The 27,877-nt window shown below is 61.5% G+C and overlaps 1 protein-coding gene across 2 annotated transcripts; it reads right to left on the bottom strand.

Moving 5' to 3' along the window:
- Positions 1-1,027: 1,027 nt before the first annotated feature.
- FGFR1 (fibroblast growth factor receptor 1) lies at positions 1,028-27,669 on the bottom strand. Of its 2 annotated transcripts, XM_082298235.1 has the most exons (18): positions 27,554-27,669; positions 21,349-21,556; positions 13,035-13,298; positions 12,246-12,329; positions 11,635-11,810; positions 10,328-10,451; positions 9,346-9,536; positions 7,569-7,713; positions 6,050-6,246; positions 5,375-5,520; positions 5,155-5,276; positions 4,935-5,045; positions 4,622-4,812; positions 4,358-4,480; positions 4,138-4,208; positions 3,745-3,882; positions 3,182-3,287; positions 1,028-3,095 (listed from the first exon to the last, which is right to left on the bottom strand). In XM_082298235.1, exons 2-18 carry the CDS (start codon positions 21,437-21,439, stop codon positions 2,919-2,921), a joined length of 2,457 nt encoding a protein of 818 aa, XP_082154361.1. In that variant the 5' UTR covers positions 21,440-21,556; positions 27,554-27,669; the 3' UTR covers positions 1,028-2,918. The 2 variants fall into 2 exon arrangements, with proteins under 2 accessions (XP_082154361.1, XP_082154362.1); XM_082298236.1 differs by lacking the exon at positions 13,035-13,298.
- Positions 27,670-27,877: the final 208 nt, after the last annotated feature.

The following is a 27,877-nucleotide window of genomic DNA, read 5'->3' as shown; positions in this document are numbered from 1 at the left end:
AGGCCAGTTTTGGGGTATGCCCATCTCCCGGATTGCCCACACGGAGAGGACGCCTTACCAGGAAGAGTAGAGAGGAGCTGAATCTTCCTGCTGGGGTCCCGCATTCAGGCAGCCCTGTCCCATCAGCATCCACGGTTTCTGCTGGGTGCCAGCCAGGGCAGCACCCCGGGGACCCTCCATGCCTGTGTCCCCACGTCCCCATGGAATGCAGCGGGCACTCGGCTGCACGTGCCCCTTCCCCAGCCCGGCAGTGAGCACCAGCAGCTCTGCTGCAGCTGCTCTGCTTATTATCATATTTAATTGCCCTCCTGGTAACCCCAGGAAATGAGCAGGAGACGGTGAGAGCTGCAGTTTGGGATGATGTAAACACGAACTCCAGCTCTCCCTGTGCCTCGCCAAGCCGGTCCCGGAGAGAGCAATGATTTATGGAGCCCCCCAGCCCTGCTCCCCCCGCCTGGGCTGTGAGTTTAATCCAGGGCTGCAAATTCAACATAAATCACTTGATTAAAAGCTCTACTTAATTTAAAGGGGGTGGGCAGAGTGCAGCTGATCGATTTAATTTACACCGGGAAATAGCAACAAGCAGATGCATTTAAAAAGGCCAGGGAGGCCGGTGATGCTGCAGCTGCTTCAGCTGCCTCAGCTTAACCATTTAAGGGCTCTGGAGGGGCTGGCAGCCCCTCTCACCCCCACTCCCTCCAGGCACGGTCAGCCACCTCCCACACCACTGCCCGGGCCCCGTGGGGTGCAGGGTACTAAAACGTATTTACAGGGAATACTGGAGCCCTGAAAAACAGAATTCCCACAGAACCAGCTGCCATCCTGGCTGCTCCCTGAGCATCATCTTCCCAAACTGCTGCTTGGATGAGCTTGAGCACCCAGAGCCCCGACAGCCCCATCCCCATCGCTCCTCCAGGGACAGGCCGTGGGTGGCGAAGTCGCGGTTAAAGTCTTTAATAATTACAAGAATTCCAGATTCATTACAGAAGAGTTTACAACAAATAATATTTCTCCATACAAAAGCAAAATAAACTTTTCAAGTAACAGCGGCCTGGCTCCAGCGTCGCGACACCAGTGGCAGGGAGGGAGGGGTTACAGGTGGCCCCTGCCCCGGCCAGGGAAGCGCCCCGTCCGTGCAGGTGGAGCAGAACTCAGGCAGTGGGACAGCCCGGGGAGCACGGACGGGCAGAGCTGGGATGAGGCTGCTCCCCCGGTAAGGCACTGGCAGGCATCGCCCGGGGAGCGGGGGCTGCACGGGGGGCGCGTCCCCCGGCCGGGGCACAGCGGGGCTGGACCGAGCCGGGCTGGAGGCACGCGGCACCGCCCCGCAGCCCAGCGGGACCCGCGGCCCCCTGCTCCTCCCCAAAGGCGGATGGCGGCCGGGCAGGGGCAGCAGCCCTCTCCCCCAGGGCACCGTCCCCATCCCGCAGCGGTGCCCCATCCCCGCACATCAACGTGGTGCCACGGGCACTGGCCGGCCCCAGCCCTGCCGGAGCCCCGGGAGGGAGAGGAGGGGACGCGGGGCCAGGGCAAGGTCAGGCACGTAATGACAACGGATTCCCAAAAGGCATCGACACATTATTATTATTGTTTAATACAACCCCATATAAAACTGAAGCAGCAGCAGCAATTTTTATCGAGGGACCTAAACTGAAATAGGTTTAGAACATAATTTAAAAAAATAAAAACAGCAAAAATAGCAAAATATATGATTTTTTTTTTTATAGCAACTGATATCTACCAGCCACTAGTACCTTCCTACCAAACTGGTATATCTCTGGTAACAACCCTTTTTAAAAAGACATGTAAATATATATTCATATTTATACATATTTTTCGTTATGTACACGGGACTCTGGGTTTAGCACAGGTGGGTTTGGGCGCCTCTGAGCAGTGCTGGGTGCTGCACCCGCTGTGGCTCCTGCCCCGGCTGTGCTGGGCACGGCTCAGCAAAGCCCATTGGCACCACGGGGCTGCAGGACCAGCCCCGGAGCATCCCGGGCAGAGAGGGAGCCCCACACCAGCGAGGCTCCGGGCACACTGATGCTCCTGGCACACTAAGGCTCCTGGCACAGCAGTGAGGCTCCCGGCACACCAGGGCACCCAGCACACCAGGGCACCCAGCACACCAAGGCTCCCGGCACACCAGGGCACCCAGCACACTAAGGCTCCTGGCACACCAAGGCTCCCGGCACACCAGGGCACCCAGCACACCAAGGCTCCTGGCACACCAGGGCTCCTGGCACACCAGGGCACCCAGCACACCAAGGCTCCAGGCACACCAGTGAGGCTCCCAGCACACCAGGGCACCCAGCACACCAGGGCTCCTGGCACACTAGGGCACACCAGGGCACCCAGCACACCAAGGCTCCTGGCACACCAGGGCACCCAGCACACCAAGGCTCCTGGCACATGAGGTCTCCTGGCACACCAGGGCACCCAGCACACCAGGGGACCCAGCACACCAAGGCTCCTATGTCGTGCAGCCGCAGGAACCGGGTGCTGCTCCCAGCTTATCAAGTTCTCCAAGTTGCAGACCAGCCCGGCTCTCTGTGCCCTACCAGGATGTGCCATCCCGGGATGCCCAGCTGGCTCTTTGGCCGTGCATTGCCCACGGGAGAGGATTTCAGCTCAACCAAGTGGGAATACTCAAGCACAGAATTCATGGAAAAGAGGTTTAAAAACAGAAGGAGGAAACGCCATAAAAACACTGGAGCCGAACCCTTTGGGCTGTGGAGAGCTGACATGAGGTGGCAGGAGAAGCTGGCAGGAGGTGGGTGGTTTTGGTTATGTGAGATGCTACGGATGTCTCTGAACCCTTTCTGCAACAGCTCAGCAAGACCAGGCTGTGCAGGCAGCGTCCACGGGCATGGCACAGTGTGGCACAGCATGGCACGGCACCCCGGGCAGTGCCACCCTCAGTGTCGCTTCAGTCCACCGTTGCTGTGCTGAGGGGGGAACTTGGGAAGGCACGGCTCATCCGGGAGCGGGTCGTGGGAAAAAACAGAGTCCTCTCCCGAGGAGCAGGTGGAGCTGCGGGTGTCTGGGAAGCCGGGAGAATACTGATCCAGCGGCATGGAGAGGTCCAGGTACTCCTGAGAGGGACAAACCCCAAGGATGGGCTCAGGAGGGGACTGGGCAGCCCCCAAGGAGCACCTCCCCCAGGTGCCACCTCTCCTACCTGGTTGGAGGTCATGGCCACGATCCGGTCCAGGTCCTCCACCAGCTGCTTGAAGGTGGGTCTCTGGGAAGGGACGGCGTGCCAGCAATCCCTCATCATCATGTACCTGCGAGGGCAGGGGGAGGAAAGGGCTCAGCCCAGGGCAAGCAGCTGGGGAACCCCACCCATGGGAGCAGAGGAGCACCAGGAATGTGGCCCCGTGCTCAGGCTGGGACCAATGAAGATGCTGCTCCAGGGATTTAGGGTAATCCCCTGTGTGGAAGGAAGGGAAACTCTCCCGCCTGCCCTCATGACCTAGGGCTGTTTGGGGAGGAGGACAGACACAGTGTGGGCTGGTCCCTGTGCTGGGGTCACTCTGGGATTCCCTCCTGTCAAGGGTTAGTGGAGGGAGATGCTGATTATTGCAAATCTGATGGACTGATGGTTTTGCAGGGCTGGGAACTGCTGGGACTGTAACTCCAAACATCTGCCCATCACCCTCCATGCCCCAGCCCATGATCTGGGCCAGGCAATGGCACTCAGAGACTTCAAGCCCCTCTTCCCCATCCGAGCACTGCACTCACAGCTCGTTGGTGCAGTTGCTGGGCTTGTCCATCCTGTGACCTTCCTTCAGCAGCTTGAAGAGCTCCTCAACGGGCACGCCGGGGTAGGGTGACCCACCCAGCGTGAAAATCTCCCACAGCAGCACCCCGAAGGACCACCTGGGAACACAGGGAGGATGCTGGGGCACCAGCTCCAGGGGGCTGACACCCCGCTGGGCCCCAGTTTGGGTACGGTTAGAGCTTGGTTTGCTGGGAGGAACAACCATCCATGGCTTCAATTGACTTTGCAGGATAAATGAGTCCCAGCACCAAATACAATTTGGATTCAGAATGTTTGGTTGGCTGACACCAATTGTAATTTCATTAAATCAAGACCAATCCCATCCGTGCATCTCCCCAGCAGGCACTACTCACACGTCACTCTGGTGGGTGTAGATTCGGTCAAAGAGAGCCTCAGGAGCCATCCACTTCACTGGCAGGCGACCCTGAGACACAAAACCCCACACTGGCTCCGTGCCACCAGGCTGTGAGGGAGCCTGGGGCGGGGGTAAGCCCTGCACGCATGTGGCACTCCCAGCACAGACTGGAGCATCCCTGGCATCCCCACCCCACAAAGCCCCTGCACACCACTCACATTTGTTGTCTTCTTGTAGTAATCGATGTGGTGGATGTCACGGGCCAGCCCAAAGTCAGCGATCTTCATCACGTTGTCCTCCGTCACCAGGACGTTCCTGGCTGCCAGGTCCCTGTGGATGCACTGACCGAGCACGGGACCGTCAGCTGGTCCCCCAAGCCACTGCATGGTTCCCCACGACGGGATGGGTGGGGTGGGGAGGGAAGGGTGCATCCCCCAGGCCCAGCTGCCCCATCCCACCACAGCCTCCTGGGAGCTCCTCACCTTCTTGGAGGCCAGGTACTCCATGCCCCGTGCCACCTGGTAGGCACAGGAGACCAGGTCCTTGAAGGAGAGCTGCTCCTCGGGGACGCGGGTGGGGTTGTAGCAGTACTCCATGCCCGGGGGCCGCCGCGCCTGCAGGTACTCCCGTAGGTTGCCCTTGCTGGCGTATTCCACGATCACGTAGAGGGGTCCTGAGGGGACGCTGTGATGAGAGGCTGGAGCACAGAGTCGGGTGCCAGGCCAGCCCCTCCCAGCGGACAGCGGCTGGAGGGGTGGCAGAGGGGACACCTCCTCCCTGCTCACGCATCCTCACCATCCTGTGTGCAGGCTCCCAGCAGGTTGATGATGTTCTTGTGCTTGCCAATCATCTTCATCATCTCCATCTCAGAGATGAGGTCAGACAAGTCCTTCTCCGTGGCGTCGGCTGAAGTGGAGAAGGCAGCAGTTAGGGGGTGCCAGGCTGGGTTGCAGACCCCGGGCCCCAGCGAGGGCTGTGGCATCATGCCAGGACCACCCTTCTCGCTGCCACTTACACTTGAGCATCTTCACCGCCACCTTGGTCACACGGTTGGGCTTGTCCTTGTCAAGGCCGATGGCTTCTGCCAGCACCACCTGCCCGAAGCACCCTTCTCCCAGAGGCTTGCCCAGGATCAGCCTGGTGGGAGAAGACCCCCATGCAGGGGCAGCAGGTTGGTCCCAGCACCAGCACCACCATCCTCACCCAGCTCCCACTGGGGCAGGGCTGGACCTCACCTGTCCCGGGGCAGCTCCCAGCGCGGGTCCTCGGGGAGCTCGTACTCGGAGACGCCGGCCAGCATGGGGGTGCCGCTGGAGGAGAGGCGCGAGGGCCGCACCAGCATCACGCCCGAGTTCATGGATGAGCTGGAGTCGGCCGACACCTGTGGGGGGACCGTGGGTTACCTTCACGCAGTGCCCGGGCCCGCGGCTGGCTGCCCCCGGGGGGGAGATGGTGATGGGAGCCCTCACACCCGCCCCTGCCCACAGGCCCCTGCCCACCCTGCCCGTGTGCTCGTCAGTGCTGCTCGCCTCGGTGGAATTTTTAATGACTCTCCACCATGCTGTAGCCCAAAGTGCACAGCCTGGGAGCTCTCCCATCTCCTCAGTGGGTACCGCGCTCTGCTCAAACCTTAAACTGTTGTAAATCCTCCTGGTTCTCCTTGTGAGCCCCGTCAAGGGGGGATGAGGAGGAGCTGTGCAGCCCCCCCCCCCATCACTGTGCTGCCATCGGAGGCACAGCCCGGGCAGTCCCCATCCCATGCCACACCCTGGTGGTGCAGTGGGTGGCACGTGCAGCAGGGTGAGATGGTCCCAGGTCATCCCATTCCTCCTCCCCCACATCCCCTGGGAAGGGCTGGGCTCCAGGAGGGGCAGTAGGTGCAAACAAACCCCCTCTCTACTTTCTGTTACCTGTCTGCGCAGGGGGATGCTCTTGGCCAGCTTGTGCACGGCCAGCTGGCTGTTGAAGTCTGTCTTCTTGGTGGTGCTCTTCAGCTTGTAGATGATGATGGTCACCACCATGCAGGAGATGAGGAAGGCCCCGATGCAGTAGATGATGATCTCCAGGTAGAAGGGAGATGTCATCATGGTTGGGGTGTCTTCAATAGCTGGGTCGGCGTGAACAGGGTGTTTTGTTAGCACCCACCAGCCCCAGGGAGTGGCACTGGGGGAGCCCCTGGCTCCTCCCCAAGCTCAGTGCGGACATTGGTGCACCAGTGACTGGGGGCTGCCCACCCACCCTGGCAGGGAAGGAGTGCAAGCAGCCCCCAGCTCATCATCCCCATGGCCAAGCAATGCCTGCATCACATCTGCAGGAGGCCCAGGGTGGGATGGGGTCAACTGGGACAGTCTGGAAGTGGGCGGACAGGGCCTGAGTCACCCCACAGGGACAGGACACCATGGGCACCTCCGGGGACAGGTCTCTGTCCCAGCTGCTCTGCCCACGTTTGGGAGCTGCAGGTGCCTCAGGATCTGGGGTCACCCTGTGCACGTGGGATGGGAGGGGGTGTCTGGCAGTGTCCAGGGCTGTGGGAGTCCAGGCCTTACTGGAAACGACTGGGCAGACCTCGCAACAGAGCAGCCAGCGGCACCCTAGTGGCAGTGACCTGCTGTGGGAGCCTGGGACGGCAGAGAGAATGGACCCCACAGACGCTGCTTTGGTGGCTGAGGTGGTGCTGGAGCCACGAACAGCTCAGAGCCCGCAGCCATGTGCCACAGTCCGTGGTGAATCCGGCAGGATGGGGCTGCCGCTGCACCTTCTGCACCCCCAGCCTGACGCCCCCAAAGAGCAGAGCCTCAGAGAGAGGTGTAAGAGGGAGCTGGAGATTCCTGTCCCACCTCTGAGCACACCTGGCTGACAAAGCAGTGGCTGATAACTGGGAAAGTTTTGGCTGGAAAGCAATGACCACGCAGCACCCCAAAGACCTTCCCACAGCTGTTATCAGGCTTTGGTCCATGCATTGATACTGAGGAGCAACATCAATGGGGACGGGGCAGCCGTCCCCACAGCGCAAGCACACACAGCCCCTGGACGGTCCTGCACTGCAGGGCAAGGCCGGGTCCTGTCAGGCAGAAGGGCAGCGCTGCCAGCACCCCCAAACCTCCCCCGGTGCCCCTCTGAGCCCGTAGCACTGGCCTGGCCTGGCCCGGGGGTGCTGGACCGTCCTGCTCCGGGGGAGCAAGCCCTGGTTAAGTTCCCCGGGTATGCATTGCCTGGGCCAGGGAGAGAGCGGGGGTCAGACCCCAACTGGGGTGGAGGGGGGCACAGGGGTGGGGGGACACTGCCCCATCCTGCTCCAGCTGCAGAGCAGCCCCGCAGCACCCATGCTGACCCGCTCTGACAGGGCAGGGGCCGGGAAGGGCTCTCTCCCGGACCACAATGCATACATTGGAAAGGAGGGAGGAAAGGGAGAGGAAGAGAAGTATATACCTTCGAGAACTGTCAACCATGCAGAGTGATGGGAGATCCCAATAGAATTACCCGCCAAACATGTATACTCCCCAGCATCCTCAAATGAGACATTCCTTAAGTGAAGGACTTCCATTTCTTTGTCTGTCGTGTTAACACCAGCCGTCTGGAAGGAAAAATGGAAGCAAAAAACGGAGAAGCAAAAGACATGAGATCTTCTGGGAGGAGGCCAGAGAGGAGGGAGAGCCCAGTCTCATTTGCCAGACCCCCGGGGAGCAGACAGAGACCACTGCAGACCTGCTAGAGAGACCCTCGGGATGACCACTCATCCCGGCGGACCTACGGAGACGCTGGTTAAAACCCTTCACCACACTGAGTGTCCTGCCCATCCGAACATGCTGGCGATGGGCTGCATGGAGAAATCAGCCCAGGCAGAGCCGGCCGGCTGGCTCGGGGGACGTGGGGAGGCACAAGGACAGGGATGGAAAGATGGAGATAGAAGGATGGAGATGAGAGAATGGGGATGGGAGGACAGAGACAGGACAGAGACGGGAGGACGGAGACGGGAGGGCAGCACAGACAGGGGACGCAGCACTGTGCCAGCCTTCGGTGCCTGGACTGGCCTGACGGCAGCACCCTCAGAGACCCGGGTTCACTGGTGCCAGGCCCAGCAGGGACCTGGGCAGCTCTGGTGTCTGCATAGTGGGGAGGGCAGCACACAGGAGAGACAGCGGGACACAAGAAAGACATCAGCACACAGCAGAGACACTGGAACACACACAGAGCACAGCGCCCAGCCGGCCCCACTGGGTATTTTTCCATGGTTGTTGCACCAGAAACACAGCAGAAACAAGAGAGCCCAGAGTTTTGTTTTCCACCGCCAGGCATTCTTCCGATTACCTGTGGCCAGGGGCCTGGTGACAGTGAGCCACGCAGACTGGTTGGCCTCGCCAATATAATTGGAAACCTTACAAACATACTCCCCGCTCTCCGCCTCTGTCACATTATACAGGGTCAGCACCTCCGCATCAGAGCTATTAATCCCCGAGTGCTGGAACAGACCAACAACATGGAGTCACATGGATGTGCTCAGCAACAGCAGCGCCCGGAGGGTCGGCAGCGGCTCTGGGGGGCAGGGGCTGCTGCCCCCACACCCACAGCTGGGTGGGAGGGATGGGGCTGCTGCACACGGGGGGTCATGGGAGGAAGGAACAGGCAGGCGTGGGGGTGTAACCCTGCTCCCCCTGCGTCCCAGTGGGCAGGGGCACAGCTGGGGATGGCTGCATGGAGTCACAGAATGGGCTGGAAGGGACCTTTAAAAGCCACCCAGTGTGACCCCCTGCCACAGCAGGAACACCAGCTGGACTGGTGGCCAGTCTGCCCGCTGAGCGGCACTGCTGGGGTGCAGAGCGGGCTGCTCTCACTGGGACAATCCAGGGCTCAGCTCCCAACTCCAGCGCCGTGCTCGCTCCCCGGGACAGCCCACCCAGCCCTGTGCTGTGTGCCCTTAGAGCTCCAAAGGGACCACAGAGCCAGCACAGCCGTAGCACAGGACAGCCCTCCCTGCTCCCTGCTCCCTGCTCCCTGCTCCCTGCTCCCTGCTCCCTGCTCCCTGCTCCCTGCCCCCTGCTCCCTGCCGGCCGGTGATGGCTCTGGGGCTCCAGCTGCCCCGAGGCTGGTGGTCCCCAGGCCCAGGTGACTCCTCTGGCCCATCCATGCAGCTGCCACCGCCCTGCTCCTGCCCCAGGGACAGGGAAGCCGGGGGCTGTGGCTGGAGCCACTTGGCATGTGGCTTTACCTTCAGGATCTGCACGTAGGGCAGGTTGTCGGGGCCAATCTTGCTGCCGTTCACCTCAATGTGCTTCAGCCACTGGATGTGGGGCTGAGGGTCGCTGTACACCTTGCAGACAAACTCCACGTTGCTGCCCAGGGCCACTGTCTTGTTGGCGGGCAGCCCTGCCTGCAGGATGGGCCGGTGTGGGGACCGCTCTGCGGGACCAGGAGTGGGGCACCTTACAATGGGGTTTGGGGTGCCCTGCTGCCCATCCTCGGGTGCACCCTGCAGCCCCCCATGCCCAGGACCCCTGGCTGAGGTGGATACCAGTGCACCCAGCACAGCATTGGTGTCCCCTTTCCCAGGAGCCTGCCTGCAGTGGGGTGAGAACATCCAGGATGGGGGGACAGGTGAAACCCCAGTGAGGGGACAGGTGAAACCCCGGGGTGGGGACAGGGACATCAGCACCTATTGGGAGGGGTCAGAGGTCAAACAAACCTATGGAGGGCCCCAGCCCTTAACAAAGTGGCTGCCACCGTGGTGAGTCAGCATTAACAAACCCCTTTGTTCACCTCACTGACTGTTCCCTTCAGTTTGCTCAGTGTAATCAAATTAAATCACATTTTTAATGGTTCATTTACTGGCATTTAGAGCAGCTCCACATGTGGAACTGCTCAGACCAGCCTTCCCAGCTGGGAATTATGGCTAATAAGGCGATTAGAAAAAGTTTCTGTCTGGTCTATGAAATTATTTTCACCACAATTAAAAATCCCCAGAACGGGGTGGGGTGAACCTTCTGCCTGGCCAGCTCGTTGCCCGCTGTGGAGCAGACGTGCACACCGGGGTGGGAGGCCACGGGGGTGGGAAGTGGCCACAGGGATGGTGGGCGAGCCCCTTCCCTGGGAGCACAACCCACCCGTCTCTTCAGGGTGCAGCACCCGTTCCTGCTGGGGAAGGTTTGGGGGGACGAGGATGTGGGGTGAGCCCCCAGCCCTGTGCTTCTCACCCACGACATCCAGCTGGTAGGTGTGGTTGATGCTCCCGTACTTGTTCTCCACGATGCAGGTGTAGTTGCCCTTATCAGACGGCACCACCGAGTCCATGATGATGCTCCAGGTGGCCTGGCGGACCTGGGGGCAGGGGGAGCACAGAGCTGGTTACGTGCAGCACGCACGAGCCCCAGGTCCTGCTCATGCCGGAGCTGGTTCAACCCCCGGCACGGGCAGGGCATAAATCTCCCTTTGAGGTCACCTTTCTCCTTCCCTACACAGGGGCCGTAATTGCTCCCAGCTGTCCCAGGACAGCCTGGCCACGGAGCCAACTGTGCCGAGAAGCAGATGTTGTGAGCCGAGCGCGATGGGCTCGCCTGGCGTGTGGGGACACCCCTCTCTGGTGGCCCCCGTGTGTGGAGGGAACAGACCAGCATTGTTCCTCCTGCAAGAGCTGCTTCCCCGGCTGGCCTTGGGGTTCGGACCCCCACTGCTCCCCACGGCCAGCTGGCCCTGTGCTGGCCCGTGGGCAGGTGCAGCCTGGGTGTGCTGCACCCGGGACACTCTGTGGGTGCTGCTGACCCAGTACATCCCCTCTGGGAGAGTCTCAGTGGCTCTGCCAGGCAGAGCACTGCCCAGACCCCTCTGGCCATGGGGCACCAGGAGGCTCTCCAAAAGCCAGCCCTGTCACTGCTGGCTCCAGCTGTGGCTCCTTGTGGCATGGATGCTGGTCCTCCCATGGGCCTCGTCTGCAGCAGCAGCAGCCCCACTGCAGGACTGGAGCTGTGAGAAGGGAAAGCCGAGCCACCATCCCACACAGGCAGCATCTGCAGCCTGGCTCCGCTGTGGGTGCTGGGGAAGCAGCACTGAGCTCCTCCTCAGCTCAGGAAGACAATGTGGCCCCCAAATGTGGGCTGGAACACCCCTGGTGCTGGTGCAGCCTCCACCAACCACTGCTGGGCATGGAGGAGTTCCTCCAGCCCAGGGCTCCTGCGGATGCCCAGACCCCTGTCCCTGGCCAGACCCCTGTCCTCGGCAGGGGATTAGGGGGAGGTGGCCGAGCCAGGCGGGCTCCTCAGCATGAGCCCCCTCCCCCAGGGCTGAGCTGGTACAAACATGACCCAGAAGCAGGTCACTGCTGTAGGGCCACTCCCAAACAGGAATGTCAGAGGGGCCCATCTGCCCCTGCCAGGGTGGTGTGGACGGGGGCTTGGTGCCTCTTAAGCCGCAGAGCCCCTTCCCAGTCCTCCCCCTCCCCACGAGCCCCCAGCCCTCGAGGTGCGCAGAGCCAGGGACTGCTCCCCCAGTGCCCCAGCCCCTGTACCTTGTACCCCCCGATGCGGTGGTCAGGCTTGAACTCTTTGCCGTTCTTCAGCCAGCGCAGGGTGGGGTTGGGCGTCCCACTCGACGGACACTTGAATTTCACTGTTTTGGCAGCAGGGACAGCGTGGAGCTTCTTCTCCATCTTCTCGGGATAGGTCCAGTATGGAGCGATGGCCTCTGGGGAGCAGAGGGAGGGCTCAGCACGGCCAAACCCAGCAGCCTCCCGCTCCTGGAGTAACCCCAAGGATGCCCAGGGCAGGGCTGAGACAGGAATTTGGGGAGATGCCAGCAGCCAAGCCTGGCTACAACAGGGAGGGGAGCCCTGGGACACAGGGCATTATCCACGAGCCACAGCAGCCCTTTCCTTGTGGCGTGGATGTTCGGCTTACGTGGCTCCAGCAGTGGTGACCCCAGTGCAGCCATGCTAGCACACTCCCTGCTCTGACCCAGCTGCTTCACCCACTGCACCCAGACCTGCTGTCCCCACTGTGCCCTCACCACCGCCGGGTGCCCTGGGCTGCCTGTCCCACCCCTGGGCGATGCTCGTGTGTGCCCAGCCTCCCGTTGCCACGCCACAGGGCAGCGCCATGGGCAAACCCAGCTCGCACGTACGGTTCGGCTTGGTGTTATCTGCCTCCTTCTCCTCCGACGAGGAATCATCTTCATCATCATCATCCTCCGCAGAGGGGAGAGCGTCTGCAAGAGAAGCGATGGCCCTGCTGAGTATCTGTGTGTGAGTGGACCTTTGTGAGTGGGGCTGAGAGGGACCGGAGCGTCATGGGGAGGTGGCAGGGGCTGTGCCTGGTGAGGCAGGAGGGCAGGGCGGTGCTGGTGCCTGGCAGGGGCATGGAGATCTCAGGGAACACTCTGCACAGTCCCCAGCACAGCCAGGGCCAGCAGAGCCCACCATCCTTGTGCCTGCAGCCATGGACATCGTGAAGAGATTTGGTGTCAGAGGTGACCAGAGCTCCTCACCCCACATCCGATGCCACCAACACCCCTGGGGTGGCAGCCAAGACCCCGTGAGCACAGATGTGTCCCCACCTCGAGCGTTCCTCCCTCCCCAGCCTCACACTCCATTAACACCAGTGCAGACCGCATCTCCCACCCAGCACGTGCCCCTCCTGGGCCGGCCCTGCAGCCCCCTGCCCCCTCAGATAAACGTGAGATGACCTCCGCTGCTTCTCCCTGCACTGCAGCGGCCAGGAAGCCACGGCACCACACTGGAAACTCCTCCGGGCACCCGCAAGCTGCAGGTCAGCCCCAAACTCACCGCGTGTGGCCAGTGTGTGCTGGCGAGCGTGCAGGGGTGTGCAGGGGCGCGCAGAGGCAGCCTGCTCCTTGCTTCACAGCCCGGCCCCGCGGCTGCCCCTTCCCTGCACAGCCGGGGCTGCTACGAACCTGAGATGTTCACGGAGAAGTAGGTGGTCTCGCTGCCCGAGGGGCTGTTGGTCATGCAGGCATAGAGCCCCGAGTCCTCGGGCACCACGTCCCTGACCTCTACCTCCTCCCCGGTGATGCGCGTCCGGTTGTTCTCAGCCAGCTGGATGCCATCGCGCACCCAGTTGATGCTCTGGACGTCATCCCGCAGCCGGCAGCGCAGCTGGAGGAGGTCACCGGGGTGGGCTGAGTACGACTCCACTTCGATTTTTGCTTTGGGCAGAGCTGGAGGAGTTAGGGGAGAGGAGAAAAAAAAAGGAGAAAAGGAATAGAGACCAAAGAAAAACCATGCTGCTGCTGCTGCTGCGGCCTGGTTAATGAGGCAACATGCGCTGCTGAGATGCTCCCGCTGCTGGAATGTTCCCACTGTGGCACCGGGGACCCCAGCACCTAGGGGATGGAGCTGGCGGCAGCAGCAGAGCAGAGGAGAGGCAGAGGCAGAGGCTGCGAGCACCCCAAGCAGCACCAAGTGCTCCCCTCCACAGCAGGACCTGCTCAGTGCCTGGGCAGTTCCAAAGCCCTCACCCTTCTTGGCTCTTATGGAGCGTGACAGGGCAGAGGCTTCCTAACGGGGGAGAATCAGGCAACTTGTGACAACTCAGGCAGTGCCGCTGCACGGCAGGATCCAGCCTCTCCCAGAAGCATCCCAAATCCCTGCATGGCTCTACCACACTGCAGGGGTCTCAGGATCCCTACCACCACAAGCGGGCAGCCAGCAAAGCAGGCCAGGGCCCCCATGGCACCAGGACCCTCACCCTGGTTAGAGCGCGGCGGGGCAGGGATGAAAGGGCAGGGGCTGGGGGCTGAGGCAGGACAGCAGGCAGGGAGTGAGGCAGGACAGGTCAGCCCAGGGAGCTCTGGCCAGACAGGTGCTGGCCATGGCGTTCCCATCCACAGCACTCCCAGGCAGGGGAGCTCAGCTCCCCGAGGTGACACTTGTGTGAGCAGCACAAAGATCCTTTCTCTCCATCCTGCTGTGACATGATCTCATCTCTCTCAGCCCTGAAGTGTCCAGGGCTCTGTCCTCAAGTACCGCCCTCCATGATGGGTGGGTCCTGGTCCCAGGCTTGGGGAAGATGCTGGGTTTCAAATCACCTCTTCCAATTCCACAGCCCAAGGAAGGGTTCAGGCTGCTACAGCTCTGCTGAGGCTCCCTGTGATGACGTGGGTGGATGCAGTGTGATCGTCATCCCAGACTGAGCTCCACGGGTTGGCGGGCACAGCTCCAGAGCCCAACTCTTCAGGCACCCCTTGACCTCTGTCTCCTCCCAGTAATGTGTGTCCAGTTGTTCTTGGCCAGCTGGATGCCATCAGGATGCTGAGGGAGCAGCATGAAGGGGCACAGGGCACTGCTGCAGATGCTGCTCTCAGGGGCAAGAGACTGGGCTGGAAAATCCCAACAAATGCAGCAGAAACAGCCAGGAAACATTCAAGCTTCAGCCAATCAGTAGCTTGAGGGCTGAGCCCCTCAGGATTTCTGGGTGCCCAAGACAAGAACAACCTCTGCTCCTGGCTCTTCACATGTGCCCTGAACAGCCGCAGGGCAGCTTGCCATGGGCCAGTGGCTGTGGAGTGAGTGACACAGGGTCTCTACTGACATAAAACACCCCCGAGAGGAGCCAGGGTGTGCAGGCAGCGCAGGGCCAGGACCGGCAGTGAGGCCTCGCTCCTCCCTGCTCCTCCCTGCACCCAACAGCCACTCCGTACGGCCAAAAACGAAACCTCAGCTCTCCAGAACTGATTCACCACACCGTGACCTGCACTTCACTTTCTGGCCTCTTCTCTTTGCCTTGGACTGATGAGAAGCTTCATGGGAAAAACATTCATGAGCAGCTCCAGAGTTTCTCCTCTTTCTTTTGCTCAGCACTTGAAGGAAAACAGTGGGATGGGGAAGAATTCCCTTTCCTCAGTTGCTGTAATACCAATGCCAGGGCTCCAGCTCATCCGTGAGAGGTTACAAAACATTTTAATGTGGAAGACCAATGAGAGCCCCTTTGGTGGTGGGGAAGGGTCTCACTTTGCAACCCTGTTTCCCCCTGATTTTCTCCCACAGGACGGGCACTTCTCACAGCTCTGATTTGTGTTTCAAGTGATTAGTCACAGGCATCTCCGAAGGCTCACAAAGCAGCAGTGACATCCCATCCTGTCTGTCTGAACACCCCAGGTCTGGGTAAGGCCACATCCTCCTGCCTGTCCCAGCTCCCTCCTCACACCGAGCAAGGTCAGTGGGCAACAAACAGCCATGAAAACCCAAACCAGCAGGAATCCAGTGCTGCAGCCATATCTGCTCTTATCTGGCTCCCAGCTCTGCCCCTTCCCACGCACCAACAAAATTCCCTATGGAACGGAATAACCCTGCAGGGAAACCCGGGTGGTGGCTCCTCCTGGCCTCCAGCTCCACCAGCACCCCACAGCTGCACCTGTGGAATGTGCAGAGGCAGCCTGGCATGGAAAAGGTCTTTGGATGGGGGAAAATTTTGGGGGACCCCAGCCTAAGCCAGGGCTTGAGGAAGCAGTGATCCAGGTTCAGGAGGGTCCCTTCCCAATGGCCACAGGTCCTTGGGTACCCTGTGCAAGTCCCACTGCTCTTTCAGACCCCTGGGTGAGGGGCCAGATCCCCTTTCAAGGCTTCCAGCCCCCTCCTGCAGCCCCACAGAGCCAGAGCTGGTTTGCATCAACAGCATGACTGGGAGGCACGGAGGTGTCGAGGTGATGGACGGAGAGGGGAGGGAGAGGGCACGGCAGGGACCTGCTCTCGGTCACCCACGGCACTTCTCTGGCACTTGGGATGAGGCGGAAAACGCAGCATGGTGGGAACGGCCTGGGAAGGAATTCACAGGCTAATGAGCATGTCCAGGTTTGCTCAGCCTCTCGGCGGGAGCGGCGCTTGAACAGCGCCATGGCCCTGGCATGCAGAGAGCACCGTGGCTGCCGGGATGGCACAGATGGCACCGGGATGGCAGCGGGGGCACTGAGAGCTGCTGGTGTGAGCCGTGGCACTGGCGTGGCCTCCACTTTGGTTAATGATTGCTGGACTCATTAGACTGATACATCCGTGTCTCACGTTCTGCTTTCCTGTAACCTAAACCACAGCACTGGGTACGGCCCCACAGCACAGCCCCATGGAGACCCCCCATGGCAGAGCCCCTGGCCAGTTGCCCCCCATGGGCACAAGCCAGGCCCACATGGGCCGCCTCTCCAAAGGTTCATCAGCCAGACAAACTCTTGGCTCTCATCCCCGAGGCTCTGGGTGCTCCTGGCACTGCACAAAGGTCGGTTAGTGGGAGTCCTCACTCCAGCTGGGAGCTCTGGGGTCGGTCAGAGCCCCTTTGAGCAAACAGGGTGACAGCGAGGAGAGCAAAGCAACACCAGTCCCACAGGCCTTGTCCCATCCCAGGGGACAGAAGGGCTCATGCCCGTGGGGAGCCCCAAGGTCCCCAGAGAGGCGAGGGGCAGCCCCAGCTGATGGTGCCTCCGTGAGCACCCCCAGAAGCAGCGCAGTGCCATGGCCGGGACAGTCGCTGCGGGTTTATTACTTTATTCCAGCTTTGAAACAGAGCCGAGAGCGGAGCCGAGCCCAGCAAGCACTGGGCAGATGGAGAATGTCACCAAGGGCATATAACTGTCACTGGCTCCCCCGGGGCTAGCCCCCGACAGGGACAGCAGGGACAGGGACATGGGGCAGCCCTGGGGACAGGAGCTGCACGTGTTCGTTGTGCCCCCCAGGCTGGGCACACACAGCGGGGAGCCCGGGGTGCACCCTCCGAGCGGTGAAAGCCACAGGCTGCGCTGGCCATGGCGATGGTGACGATGGCAATAAAGGGGCCAACAAAGCGGCGCGGGGACAATGCGGGCGGGGGGCGCCGAGCCGCAGGCGCCGGTTGCCCTGGAGACCCCAGCGGGGCTTTCCGAAGGTATTTCCTGAAGAAAAAGCGCACACATGCCCGGCAGCCCCACTAATCCCAACAGGAAGCGCTCACCGGGACGTGGGGATTGGCTTCTTTTTGATTTAAAAAGCTCCTCACCCTGCCGTGTGCCCCCAGCCCGGGCTGTGCCGGGGGCATGTCCCGAAGGGTAACATCCCAGCACCCCAGTTGCTCCCAGAGCCGTGCAGATCCCTGGATCCCCTGCTCCAGGGAAAGGCTGCAGCAGGGAGATGCCAACAGATGAGCATCGCGGGCTCAAGGCACGCGCGGCTCTCGGATTGCTCAGGGCACCCCCAGCTCCTCCTGTCCGAGCCAGCCCGGGGGGCCGCGGGCTTCTCCACACCCACCCTCCGCTCCCCGGATGCCTCCTCCTCAGGGAGAGCGGGATTTATGTCCCGCTCCAGGCCCTCCCGCTCTCCCAGCCTGCACTGCAAATGAAGCAGCACTTAATTAACAGGCCTGTTGGGAGTTTGCAAAGCTGTCAGGATAAACCCACCCCTTTTCCCCGGGCCCCCCCCCGGCCATGCTCAGAGCTCCGCAGCGGCTCAGAGCCCTGGAGGCAGCGGCTTGGGGCACAGACACCTCTCCACCAGCTCCCACCAGGCATGGGACAGACGGGGGTCACAAGAGAACACCCCAATCCAGTTTTTGGCTGGCTTTGCCTGGCCCTGGCTCACCGCCGGAGCTGGGTGTCCGTTCCTCTGCTCACATCCCTCCTGCACAGCCCCAGGCTGTCGCACAGGGGGGGCTCGACAGCTGGCAGCCCGCAGACACTCGGGGACCCTCCTGCTCCCCCCGGCGTGGCTCCGCTCACCCTGGGACAGCTCCACAGCCCAGGCTCTGGCAGAGCACGGCTGCTTTTCCCAAAGACTCATATTTCTTCTTTTCCTCCTCAATTAAGGGCCAGAGTGACAGCATCCGAGTGGAAAGGCGGGAGGACGGAACAATGCCGGCCCCACAGGCTGGGAGGGGACGGCAGCGGCGTGATGCCCTGGAGGACACAGCCATGCCTCCGGGAGCCGGGACTGGGCGGCTGCAACACCGGGGTCTGGGGGTGCTGCTGGGCCCCCTGAGCTCCGGGAACAGTCCTGGGCTGCTGCCATCAACAGCAGAAGCGCAGGAGGCTGCAGCCTTGGCAGGGAATCTCTGGGCTGCTCTTGGGGCTCCAGCAAGGAGTCAGCGCCTTCAAATGGGATCCCCTGGGGCTCCCCGAGGCACTGGGTGGGAGACACCCAGAGCTGCAAAAACAAGGGGAGACTGGACAGCAGGGAAATGGGGAGAGGGACAGAGCCGAGGGTCAGCAGTGCCCTGGGAAGAAGCGGGGACAAGCCAAAGGTGCGGCCTGTGGGGATGCTGGGCTCCCCCAAGCTACCCGGGCTGAGCCCATGGCCTGCCCCGGACTTCTGGCTCCGGCAGGGTGTGGAGCAAGACCCCCTGGATGAGCCGAGGACAACAAAGCCCCGGGAGCCAGGGCCCCTGCTGGCCCCGCAGATGGCCGGGGGGGGTTAAGCCTGTGGCCAGCTGGGCAGCCAGCAGCCCTGGGAAATGGGGCAGCCATTGGCCCCTGCCCCACGGGGAGGGGGCTGCAGCCAAACCCCCTGTGCTTTGGAGAGCAGATGCACCCCCCGGGGAAGTATCTGCTGCACTGGGGCAGCTTTGGGGCTCGGTGTGCCCCAAAACCAGCTGCCCAAGGCAGGAACCCCCCCAGGACACGGCTCCCCACAAAAATCTGCTCGGCCACTCGGCACCCCCTGCAGGGCCACGGCAGCCCCCTGTGAGGAGATGCCTGAGCAGCGGCTGGGACAATGGCAGACAAGGAGAGAGGGAAAAAAACCTTGGCAATTTTCTGCAGGTTTCTATTTAACCTGGAGACAAAGAGCAGCTTTGTGCAAGGGAGGGACAGAGGCTGCGCATGGAAATTTCTTGGCTTTTTCCCTTAACCAGGGTTTTTTCACCACCTCCAAATTTAAGTAACTATAAAACGCAGTAAGTGCCCGTTAATATTTTATTTGCTCCAGATTTTTTGGTACCGGGAGGGAGCCCCTGAGAAGCAGAGCTCCCAAACTCCCTCCCACACCACAAGGAGAGGGGGGCCACAGCTGGACCCCCCTCCACATGAGGCCAGGCCGCTGACCGGCCGTGGGGGATTACTCCTCCCTGAGAAGGGAGCTTAGCTGCCTCAGAACCGGGAGTAAACTGAAACCCCATAAACATCCAGAACAAAGTCCAGGAAAGCTGCTGCCTCCACCACGGAGGGGACCGAGTGCGGCCGCTGCTGCCCCCAGGGTGATGGGGGGATGCTCCTGTGTCACAGTGCTATGGGGGAAGGACAGAGATGTTGGCCCCCAGGACACGATGGCCCTTGGCATGGGAGCTGAACCCCATCCACAGCCCACGGGACCCCAGAACCCCTGGGGCAGGGTCGGAGCCTGCCCCTGCGAGATGCTGGTGGCTCAGCCCTGGCTGCAGGTCCCGGCCCAGCACTGGCTCTTCCCATCCCACACGTCCTGCTGGGAACATTGTGTTCCCACCAGTCGGCTCCCGAGCCAAGGGACGGATTCTGCCCCAGCCGGGCTCCTGCTGTGGCACTAATTGGGCCGCCCTGGTGAGAACCGTGTCGGGAAATGTTTCCAGAGGTTATTGTTAGCCCTGGCATGAGGTTGGCGAGGAACCAGCTCCCTCCTCTCCAACCTCTCCTCCTCCACTGCCACCGCCTGACGCTGCTCCCAAACCCTCCAGGGGCTGTAGGGCTCCTCATGCACCCCAAAATTCACCTGTGCTCAATCAGCTTCCCTCAGCCTGAACACCCCAACACCTTTCCCAGTGCCACAGCTGGGGCTGGGGCGGCAGGTGCTGCTCTCCTAGCAGCACAGAGCCATCCTTACCCCAAACACTGCCAGGAAACCTCTTCCAGGCAGAGCAATCTCCTGAGAAAAACATGTTTACCACTGTCTACCACATTGTTTACAGATGCAGGGAGCAGGCACGCCAGTGGAAAAATGTCAGCAATGGTCCCTGTGAGTGAAGCTCTGCCCAGGCTCCTCTCTGGAGCTGCAGCTCCCCTGAGACCGCTCATGGCTCCAGCTGTCTCCTGGGGTGTCACCTCACAGGGTGACCTGTGACCAGGGTACCTGCTGCTCCAGAGGTGCCAACCCTGGGAGCCAAGGGCATCACCCAGGCATCTCCCACTGGGGCTGGTGCGGCTGCAGCAGGGGTCACTTCCCGGCTGCCAGCTCCCACCCCAAGCCCTCAGGGGACCCCGGGGCACCACACACCACCGTGCCCATGCTGGCCACAGCAGCAATCTGCCTCTCAGGGTTCTGCTGGGAGGAAGGGAGAAGGGGGAGCGAGTCTTAAAAAGCAAAGCAGTGCCCACAGACCAGACATTCTTGGGTAATTAGAACCAAAAGGAGCGAGTCGAAGTCCTGCGCAGCACTGCCAGGTCTGGTTATTCTCTGCCTCACCGCGGGCCGAGGCTCTGACATGCCGGAGCAGGGCTCTCCGCCAGGGCCAACTCTGCCCAGGGCCAGGCGACCCACTTGGCCCATCTGCTGAGCCCCCACACTCCAGAGCTGAGCCAGGCTGAGGCAGGAGCACCCCTGGCCACTGCTACCAGCTCTGCACTACTCCTGGGGGACAGCAACGATAACGAGGGAGGGCATGTCCTCATCAGGGGCTGTGCACTCCCCAGCCCCAGTGGAGCAGAGATTTGGACTGCAGAAATCACCTGAGCCAGCCCTGGCTTTGAGCCCCACCTTAGGCATTCCCAGCTGGGAGCAACACTGGAGCATCCCGAGGGTTTCTGCTGGGTGCATTCATTCTTAGCACTGCCAGCCGACTAAAGCTGAACCAGTACCCTGCACCCCAATCTTCGACCCCACCAGCTGAGCCCAGGATCACCCCAGTGGGGCCAGGCAGGGTGGGAGCAGCCTCACACACGTCCCGGATTATAAATCTTCACAGGGGCACAAAAGCCATGACATGGAGTGACCCCAGCGGGGGACACAGCCCCCAGGGCTCTGTATCCTCCTCCAAACCAACAGGTCGGGGCATGTCATAATTTTTCTCCAGGTTTAAAATGTCTCCAGGCACTGCTGGAGCCACACACCCACTTCTGTGCCCACACAAACCACTCTGGGACAACATGTGCCATGTCCCCAGAGGCACCAGCTCTCAGGCAGCCGGGTGACACCCCAAGTGGCACTGGGGACGTGCTGGTGGCACCATGGCTGGAGCACACACCAGCCTCTGCCTCTGCTGCAGGGAGACCAGCTCATGTCGCCCAAGAGGAACACAAAGGATGAGGAGCGGGGGCTCCCGGTGCGGCTGCATCGGGCTGTGCCTCTTACCTTGGTCGGGCAGGGTGGGGGCCGGCCGGGCAGCGGAGAGCGCGGCTGCGACCAGCACAGCCCAAAGGATGAGGCACCGCCAGGTAAACATCCCACTGCTGCAGCTACTGCTCGGCGACTGGGCTCCGCAACTCCCACTCCATGGGGGCCCCAGGCTGGCCCCGGGCGGGCGCAGGGGGGTCTCCACAGGGCTGGCAGCCCCTATGAGCTGTAAAGGAGGAAAGCAGAGTCAGGGCAGGGCCAGCTCCCCCACATCCCACCATCCAGCACGGCTGCACGGTGGGATGCGCTTGCCATGACAGGCGATGTTCCTCCTGCATCCAGCCCAGACAGCAGGATGTCCCTGGGTCACGGGATGTCCCCAGACTGCAGTGGCAGGTCTCCACAGACCCCTCAGCCGCCTGACACGACCTGGCACTGACTGGCAGGGTTATGTTTCCCTGTGCAAAAGCGCTGATGTGTCAAGAGTGAAACTGCTGGTGAAGCAGAACCGAATGCAGCAAAATTTCCCCGAATGGTGAGAGAAACATTAACGCCGGTTAAAGAAAGGGAGATTCCTGCTCTCCTCCTCCTGCACTTTGTCAGGTGTTGCTGACCCATGGCTTCACTGAGGGAAATCCCTTATCCAGAGCAAAATCAGATGTTGTCTGTGCCACCATCCACCCCAGCAAAGCAGATCTCACTGCAAACTCCAGCCCCCTCCATTCCCTATAGGATCTATAGGGCACATAGCAGCCACCCCCACAGAAAGGAGCCGGAGGGTCAGCCAGCTGCGGCCGATCTCTTTCCATCAACAGCTGTTTTTGAAGTGGCTGTTTGGGGAGAAATCCCCCAGCTTCCACAGCCAATTCTGCAACGTGCTCTCGTCCCTGCCAGCTCTCACGCTGGGCTCTCCAGCTCACCCATCCCCTCAGGTCCCCATCCCTTTCCAGGGGACTGCTCCATGCAGAGCAGCTTTGGAGCTGGGTTCTGGCACAGGGAGGCCCAGCAGAGCCTGCCTCAGGATGCTGTGGGGGTGTGCCCTCCATGGCCTTCATTCCTCCTTCCCTCTGACCATCCCTCCTTCTCACCATGCCAGGAGCATGGAGCTCTTCCAAGACACGTTCCAGGAGGACACTGGAGCCCGAACCCAGCCGCCCCCGGCCAACTGCTCTGAGCCGTGTGGATGGGAACAAGCCCCTGTGCTCCACCCCCGCGCCACATCTGCACCTCGGCAGCAGCCTGGGATGAGGTCCCGACACTGGCCATGGCTAATGGTCCCGCGGGCTCTGCCGGAGCGCTCGCCGATGAGATCCTGCCCAGCATTGCACAACCCGCACAGCCCCGGCCAGGGCGCTGCTGGCAGCAGGAGCTCTGGGAGAATTACAAGGACCAGGATGTGGACAGGACAACACCACCCCACAAACCCTTTCCCAAGGCACCTCCCGGGGTACAGCTGTGCCTCCAGGCCCCACAGCCCTTGCAGAGCATCCCGAGCTCACCCGGTTCCTCTCCCAGGGGACGTGTGCTCCCCGCTGCTGCGTGCGGTGCCGTTCCCAACCTGCCGCGGGAACAGGCGCTTCCTTTCGCCGAAAGGCGTCAGGCTGAAGTACACACTGTTAAAAACAGTGAGTAATAATCGTAGTGAGTAATAAACCGCTACTCATCCTCCCCACGCACTACAGAGCTCTGGCATCTGCCTCTCCTGCTCTAGTGAGAGAGCGAGACCCTGAGCTCCCTGTGCCCGGAGTGCTGCCTTTTCCCCAGGGATGGGCTGAGCAGCCACAAGCCCCAAAGGGCTCAGATCCTCCAAAGAGCCTCTGCACCCAAAGGAAGCCCAGCTGGGGTGTAGCTGTGGGGGCTCCAGCTGCCTCCTTCCTGCCCAACTGCTCTGGCTCTGGCTGGCACAGGAATATTTGGGACCCAAACTATTGACAGAAGGAGTTGGGCAGGGAAAAGGGTGCTCAGCAAACATTGGCATTATCTCCAACACCAGCGCTCCCAGGCACTGGGTAGTGCTTGGAAATAGTTATCGAATGTTCAGGATTTATCAGGGTTTGGAAGGGGGAGGTGGAATTCTTTGACGGGGGAAAAAAAAAGTCTTTGGTATTTCTGGAAATTATTTTCTGTCTCTCAGTGGCTTTGTTTATCGACAGCACATGCTCCCCGGAACATGCCCTAATGCGGAGCGTCTGCGTGGGCCTCCCGAGCCGGCCCCGCGCCGAGGGGAGGGATGGAGGGATGGAGGGGAGCCCAGTGCCTCCAGTTCCTGAAAAATGAGTCAGTGCTGGCTCGCGCACAGCAGAGCCCTTCTCCAGATACACCTCGGAGCGGGTGCCTTCCAGCTGATTCAGGGGCTTGACAGCAGCATATTTCCATGGCGTAGGGATCACTCGGCAGCACAGAGCTGTCCCGTGGCTGAGAGGGTCACTGGGAGGAAGGGAGGAACAGAGGGAAGTGTGCCAGGACCCAGCAGGAGCACACAGAGATGGTTGGCTTCCCAGGGCAGTGAGGGAGTGCGCAGCAGCCATGGCTTTGCTGGAGGGCAGCAGGACCGGGACACATCCTGCCCGCTCCTCCTGGACAGGTTCAGCAGCACCCAAAGGAATCACAGTGCTCAGAGATGCTGAAGAGGTAGCACAGACCCTTTTCCTCCTTTCCAAGGGAAAAGGGGAGACTGGGGAACCCCAAGACACCTGCCCTCATGACTCCTTGGTGTCCACACGGGAAGGAGGAAAGGAAGTGGGGAGAGTGCTCCTACCTGTGCAAACAACAGCATGGCTCTTCTCCGTGTTTATACAGCTTTTATATAAATCCCAACAGGAAACCATTTGCTTGGGAGGATGGCAGCTTGGGCAGGGTGGGTCTCCAGCTCCTGCCAGGCACTGGGCACTGTCCCCACTCCCCGTGGCCCCAGCACACTGCAATTTACTGCTCTGAGGTGGACTCAAACAACTAAAAATGGAAGCAGTTAGAGAGGAGCCAGGGCTAAGTGCCCCTCAGAGACCTGCCTCCAAAACTGCAATTACCACCAGCCATTACACCCACGGAGCTATTTTAGAGTGGTGATGGACAACCCTGCACCCATCTGTGCACCCTCAGGGGGCACATGCTCCCTGTGGACCACGAGAGATGTTCTCACACTGCCTTTGCACACCAGTGTGTCCATGAGGAGTCTTGTGCAACCTGTTCCCCCACTGTCCTCAGGGACCCTGAGGGCTGCACTTTCATTCCTCGCATCTCTCACACCCCTGAGTCACAGGGCTGAGCTGTCCCAGGGACGTGGCACAGACAGGACCTTCCCACTCGGACAGCAGATGGACCCCACGGTTCTGAGCTGAGTGGTTCTGAGTGGGGAAGCCCCTTCCTGTCCTGTGGCTCATCTCTGGAATGCATCTGAGGTGCCAAACACAGGAGCTGGTGCTGGAGCAGAGTGTCCAGCCAGGGTTGGAGCCCTGTGACACCTGCAGGGGAGCCCCGATCTGATCCCTGTGTGCCCGTGCTGCTGGATGTGATGGGGGGTGGCTGCTGCCACGGGCTTGGTGGGGCTGGGGGCTCCTTGGCCTCTGCCTCCCTGTTGGGGCAGAGATGGCCCTTGGCACTCACCACGCCAGAGCAGCCAGGCTGCCTTGGCACCAGCAGCCAGTGGGGAACACAGCAGGCAGGAAAAGAAGAGGGACAGGCCAAATCCAACAGGGAGAAGAGTCTGAGCTCAGCTCCAGGGTCTGCACAGCATCAGGAGCCTGAGGTGGGGGACTGTGCCCAACCAGGCACAGTCCCTGTCCCTCAGGAGGGGAGGTGGTGACTGCCAGCAGACCACCCTGCCTGGCATACATGCCCCCCAGCTCCAAAACACATGAAAAGAGACTCCTTTTCCTCTGAAGTACAACAAAAGCAGCCCTCCAGCTGCCCTTGGGGAAGAAGGACACGCCAAAGGCACAATCTGTGGGCGACAGGACTGAAGCCTTTCCTTCGCCCAGTACTCCGTGCCCCAACCTGTGGCTCGGGTCAGGAACCAAGTATTTGCTGAAATAAAAAGCAAACACAATTGCAAATGGAACTGTAGGGAAAAACTGTAATGCTTAAAGCAGACACATGCTTGGAAAAATAAATATCCAACTGTGCAGCCTACAGAGCATGTTAACCCTTCCCAGCTGGCCGCCAGGACCTAGGGCTACCAGGGGCATCTCCAGCACCGAGCTGTGGGCGGGCATCCAGTGGTGGGAGAGCCTGGGACATGGGGCAGAAAGGACAGGGAAAGGCCCAGCCTCACCCACAGATCTCTGTAAAACCATATCAGTTCTAGAAGCATCCTCACGCTCAGGGATCCCTCCCTACCTGAAGACTTGATTTTCAGATCTACAGAACAACCATTGGTACTTGAAAATCTATACTGGGCTGGTACCCTGACTGCTCTGGGAGAAGACTGGTCAAGGATAGGGACACTGGGACACGGTCACAGCCTGCCATCCTCTGGAAGGGGCAGAGACCCATTACCCAACCTGGGAGGGAGCTGGATGGGGTTTTCACTGCTTTCCGCTCCTTCAAGGAAAGCCATTGGGAGCGCAAGGACACACATTTGCCATCATGTCCAGAAGCAGAAGGTCCCCAAAGGGGCACAAAACTGGACTGTTGGGATGGGATAAGCATCAGCAAGTGGCCCCTTCCAGCAGCCTGGACTTGGGGGGCTCCACCTGGGGCTGGAGACAATACGGCTCCTGGCTCAGATTATGTTTTTAGGTGGGTAAATAAAGAAGGAGCTCCAGTTCACATCTGAAAGTGACCCTTCCTGCACGGCCAGGGCAGGCACCTCGTGTGCGGAAAAGCCCAGACGATGCTCCCGCTGGCTGCCTTCACCCCGGCACCACTCGTGCCTGTGCCCTGCCGGGGCAGGGGTGATTTATTTTAATCCTCTCGCAGCAACACAAGGAAAAGGCAGCAGTGCATGCCAGCCAGCACAGGGATTAAGGGAGGAAGTGCTCCTGAGTGGGGAAGATGGCTGCTAGCCAGAGCAGGGGGCTGCAGGGCCCACGCTCCTGCGGCGTCCCTGGGCGGGGGGGCCGTCCCTGTGCCCCGCTCCTCTGTGCTGGCATCCAGCTTGTCGGCACCCGGAGAGCTCCAGCCAGAGCAAACCACCTCCTCCGCCTGTGCACAGCCCCAGTTTCCCTCTGGCCGGGACCCGGCAGCCTCCAAGCCCGACCGTTCCTCCCCGTGAGCCGCTGGGTTCACTGAACTGTTTGGGTTTAAACATTGCCGGGGAGGGAGCTGCCCCGACCAGCTGTGATCCAGGACACGGGGCAGTAACTCAGCAGTCCGGGCAGAGGAGGAACGGCGAGGCAGCTCCTCGGCGTCACCTGAACACGGACACGCTCTGCTCCGTCCTCACACGAGGCCAGCGGCCACATCTATGTCTCCTGGCCTCAGAACTCAAAAAAACCATAACCAAACCCCTCTGCAATCAAACGCTCCCGGTGCCGAGGGCCACCGCACCGGCCCGGCGGTCACCCGCCATCGCAGGTGTCGCCGCCGTCTCACCGCACTCCCGGCACGTTCGCCGTGGGCGGACGAGCGGCTCCCAGAGCCCGGCACAGCGCTGGGATGCGGCGGCTCCGGGAGCCCCACCAGCCCGGACACACAAAGGGAAGCACCAGCTCTGGGACGGCGATATTCCAGCGCCTCCATTCCCGCTGACCGCCCCGGGAACCCAAAACTGAAACGCAACCAAATCCAGCTCCTTCTCCATCTTTTTCTGGAAGCCGCAAGGCTCCCGCTCAGGTACTTTTCGGGAAGAAGGGGCCAGGCAGCGACTCGGAAAACGGCCCCCGATTCCCGCCAGGCTCCCCCGCGGCCGAGAGGGGTTTCGGGGTCGGGACTGTGGGGGTGTTCCAGTCTCGGTTCGGCCGATGGACGGGTTCGGATCCGCCGCCTTCCGAAACTGCTGCCCGCCGAGCGGCTGCACTCCAGGAGCGGCCCCGGGGCCCCCGACTCCCGCACACCGGACGGCCCCGGTGCCCGCAAACCCCCAGGTCCCCCAAAGCAGAGCCTCCCCCGCGCCGGTGCCGCCGTCGAGCCGCCCCGCCAGGGCAACGAGGCACATCTGGGGGGGTTCGGCCGCGACGGAGCCCCGTCCCCCGATCGAGTCCCCGAGCCAGCCCCGCGGAGCACAAAGCGACGCCCCGCGGTCCCGGTGCCGCCCCCCCCGCGGAGAGCCGCGGCCGTTACTCACCGGAGCCCCGCGGGCGGCGGCGGCGGCGCGGTGCCGCCGCTCCCGGGAACAATGGAGGGGAGCCCCGGCCGGGGCGAGAGGCGCAGCCCCGCCGCCGCCGCGCTCACAGCGGCCGCCCCATGTCAGCCCCGGTCCGGCCCGGCCGGCGGAGGCGGCGGGAGGCGCTCCCGGAGCCGCTGCCGGACGCGCTCCCGAAGGCGCGGCCGCCCCGACGCCGCCGCTGCCGCTGCCCGCCCGCCGCGTCCCGCCGAGCGCCCGCCGCCGCCGAACTAAGCCGCTCCCGCACCGCCCCGCCGACAGCCGCGACTCCTCCTCCGCCTTCCT

This window comes from Coloeus monedula (assembly GCF_965178545.1).
Source record: "Coloeus monedula genome assembly, chromosome: 28".
Lineage (NCBI taxonomy): Eukaryota > Metazoa > Chordata > Aves > Passeriformes > Corvidae > Coloeus > Coloeus monedula.
Note: the sequence above shows the minus strand (reverse complement) of the source record. Positions and strands in the feature narration are given on the sequence as shown.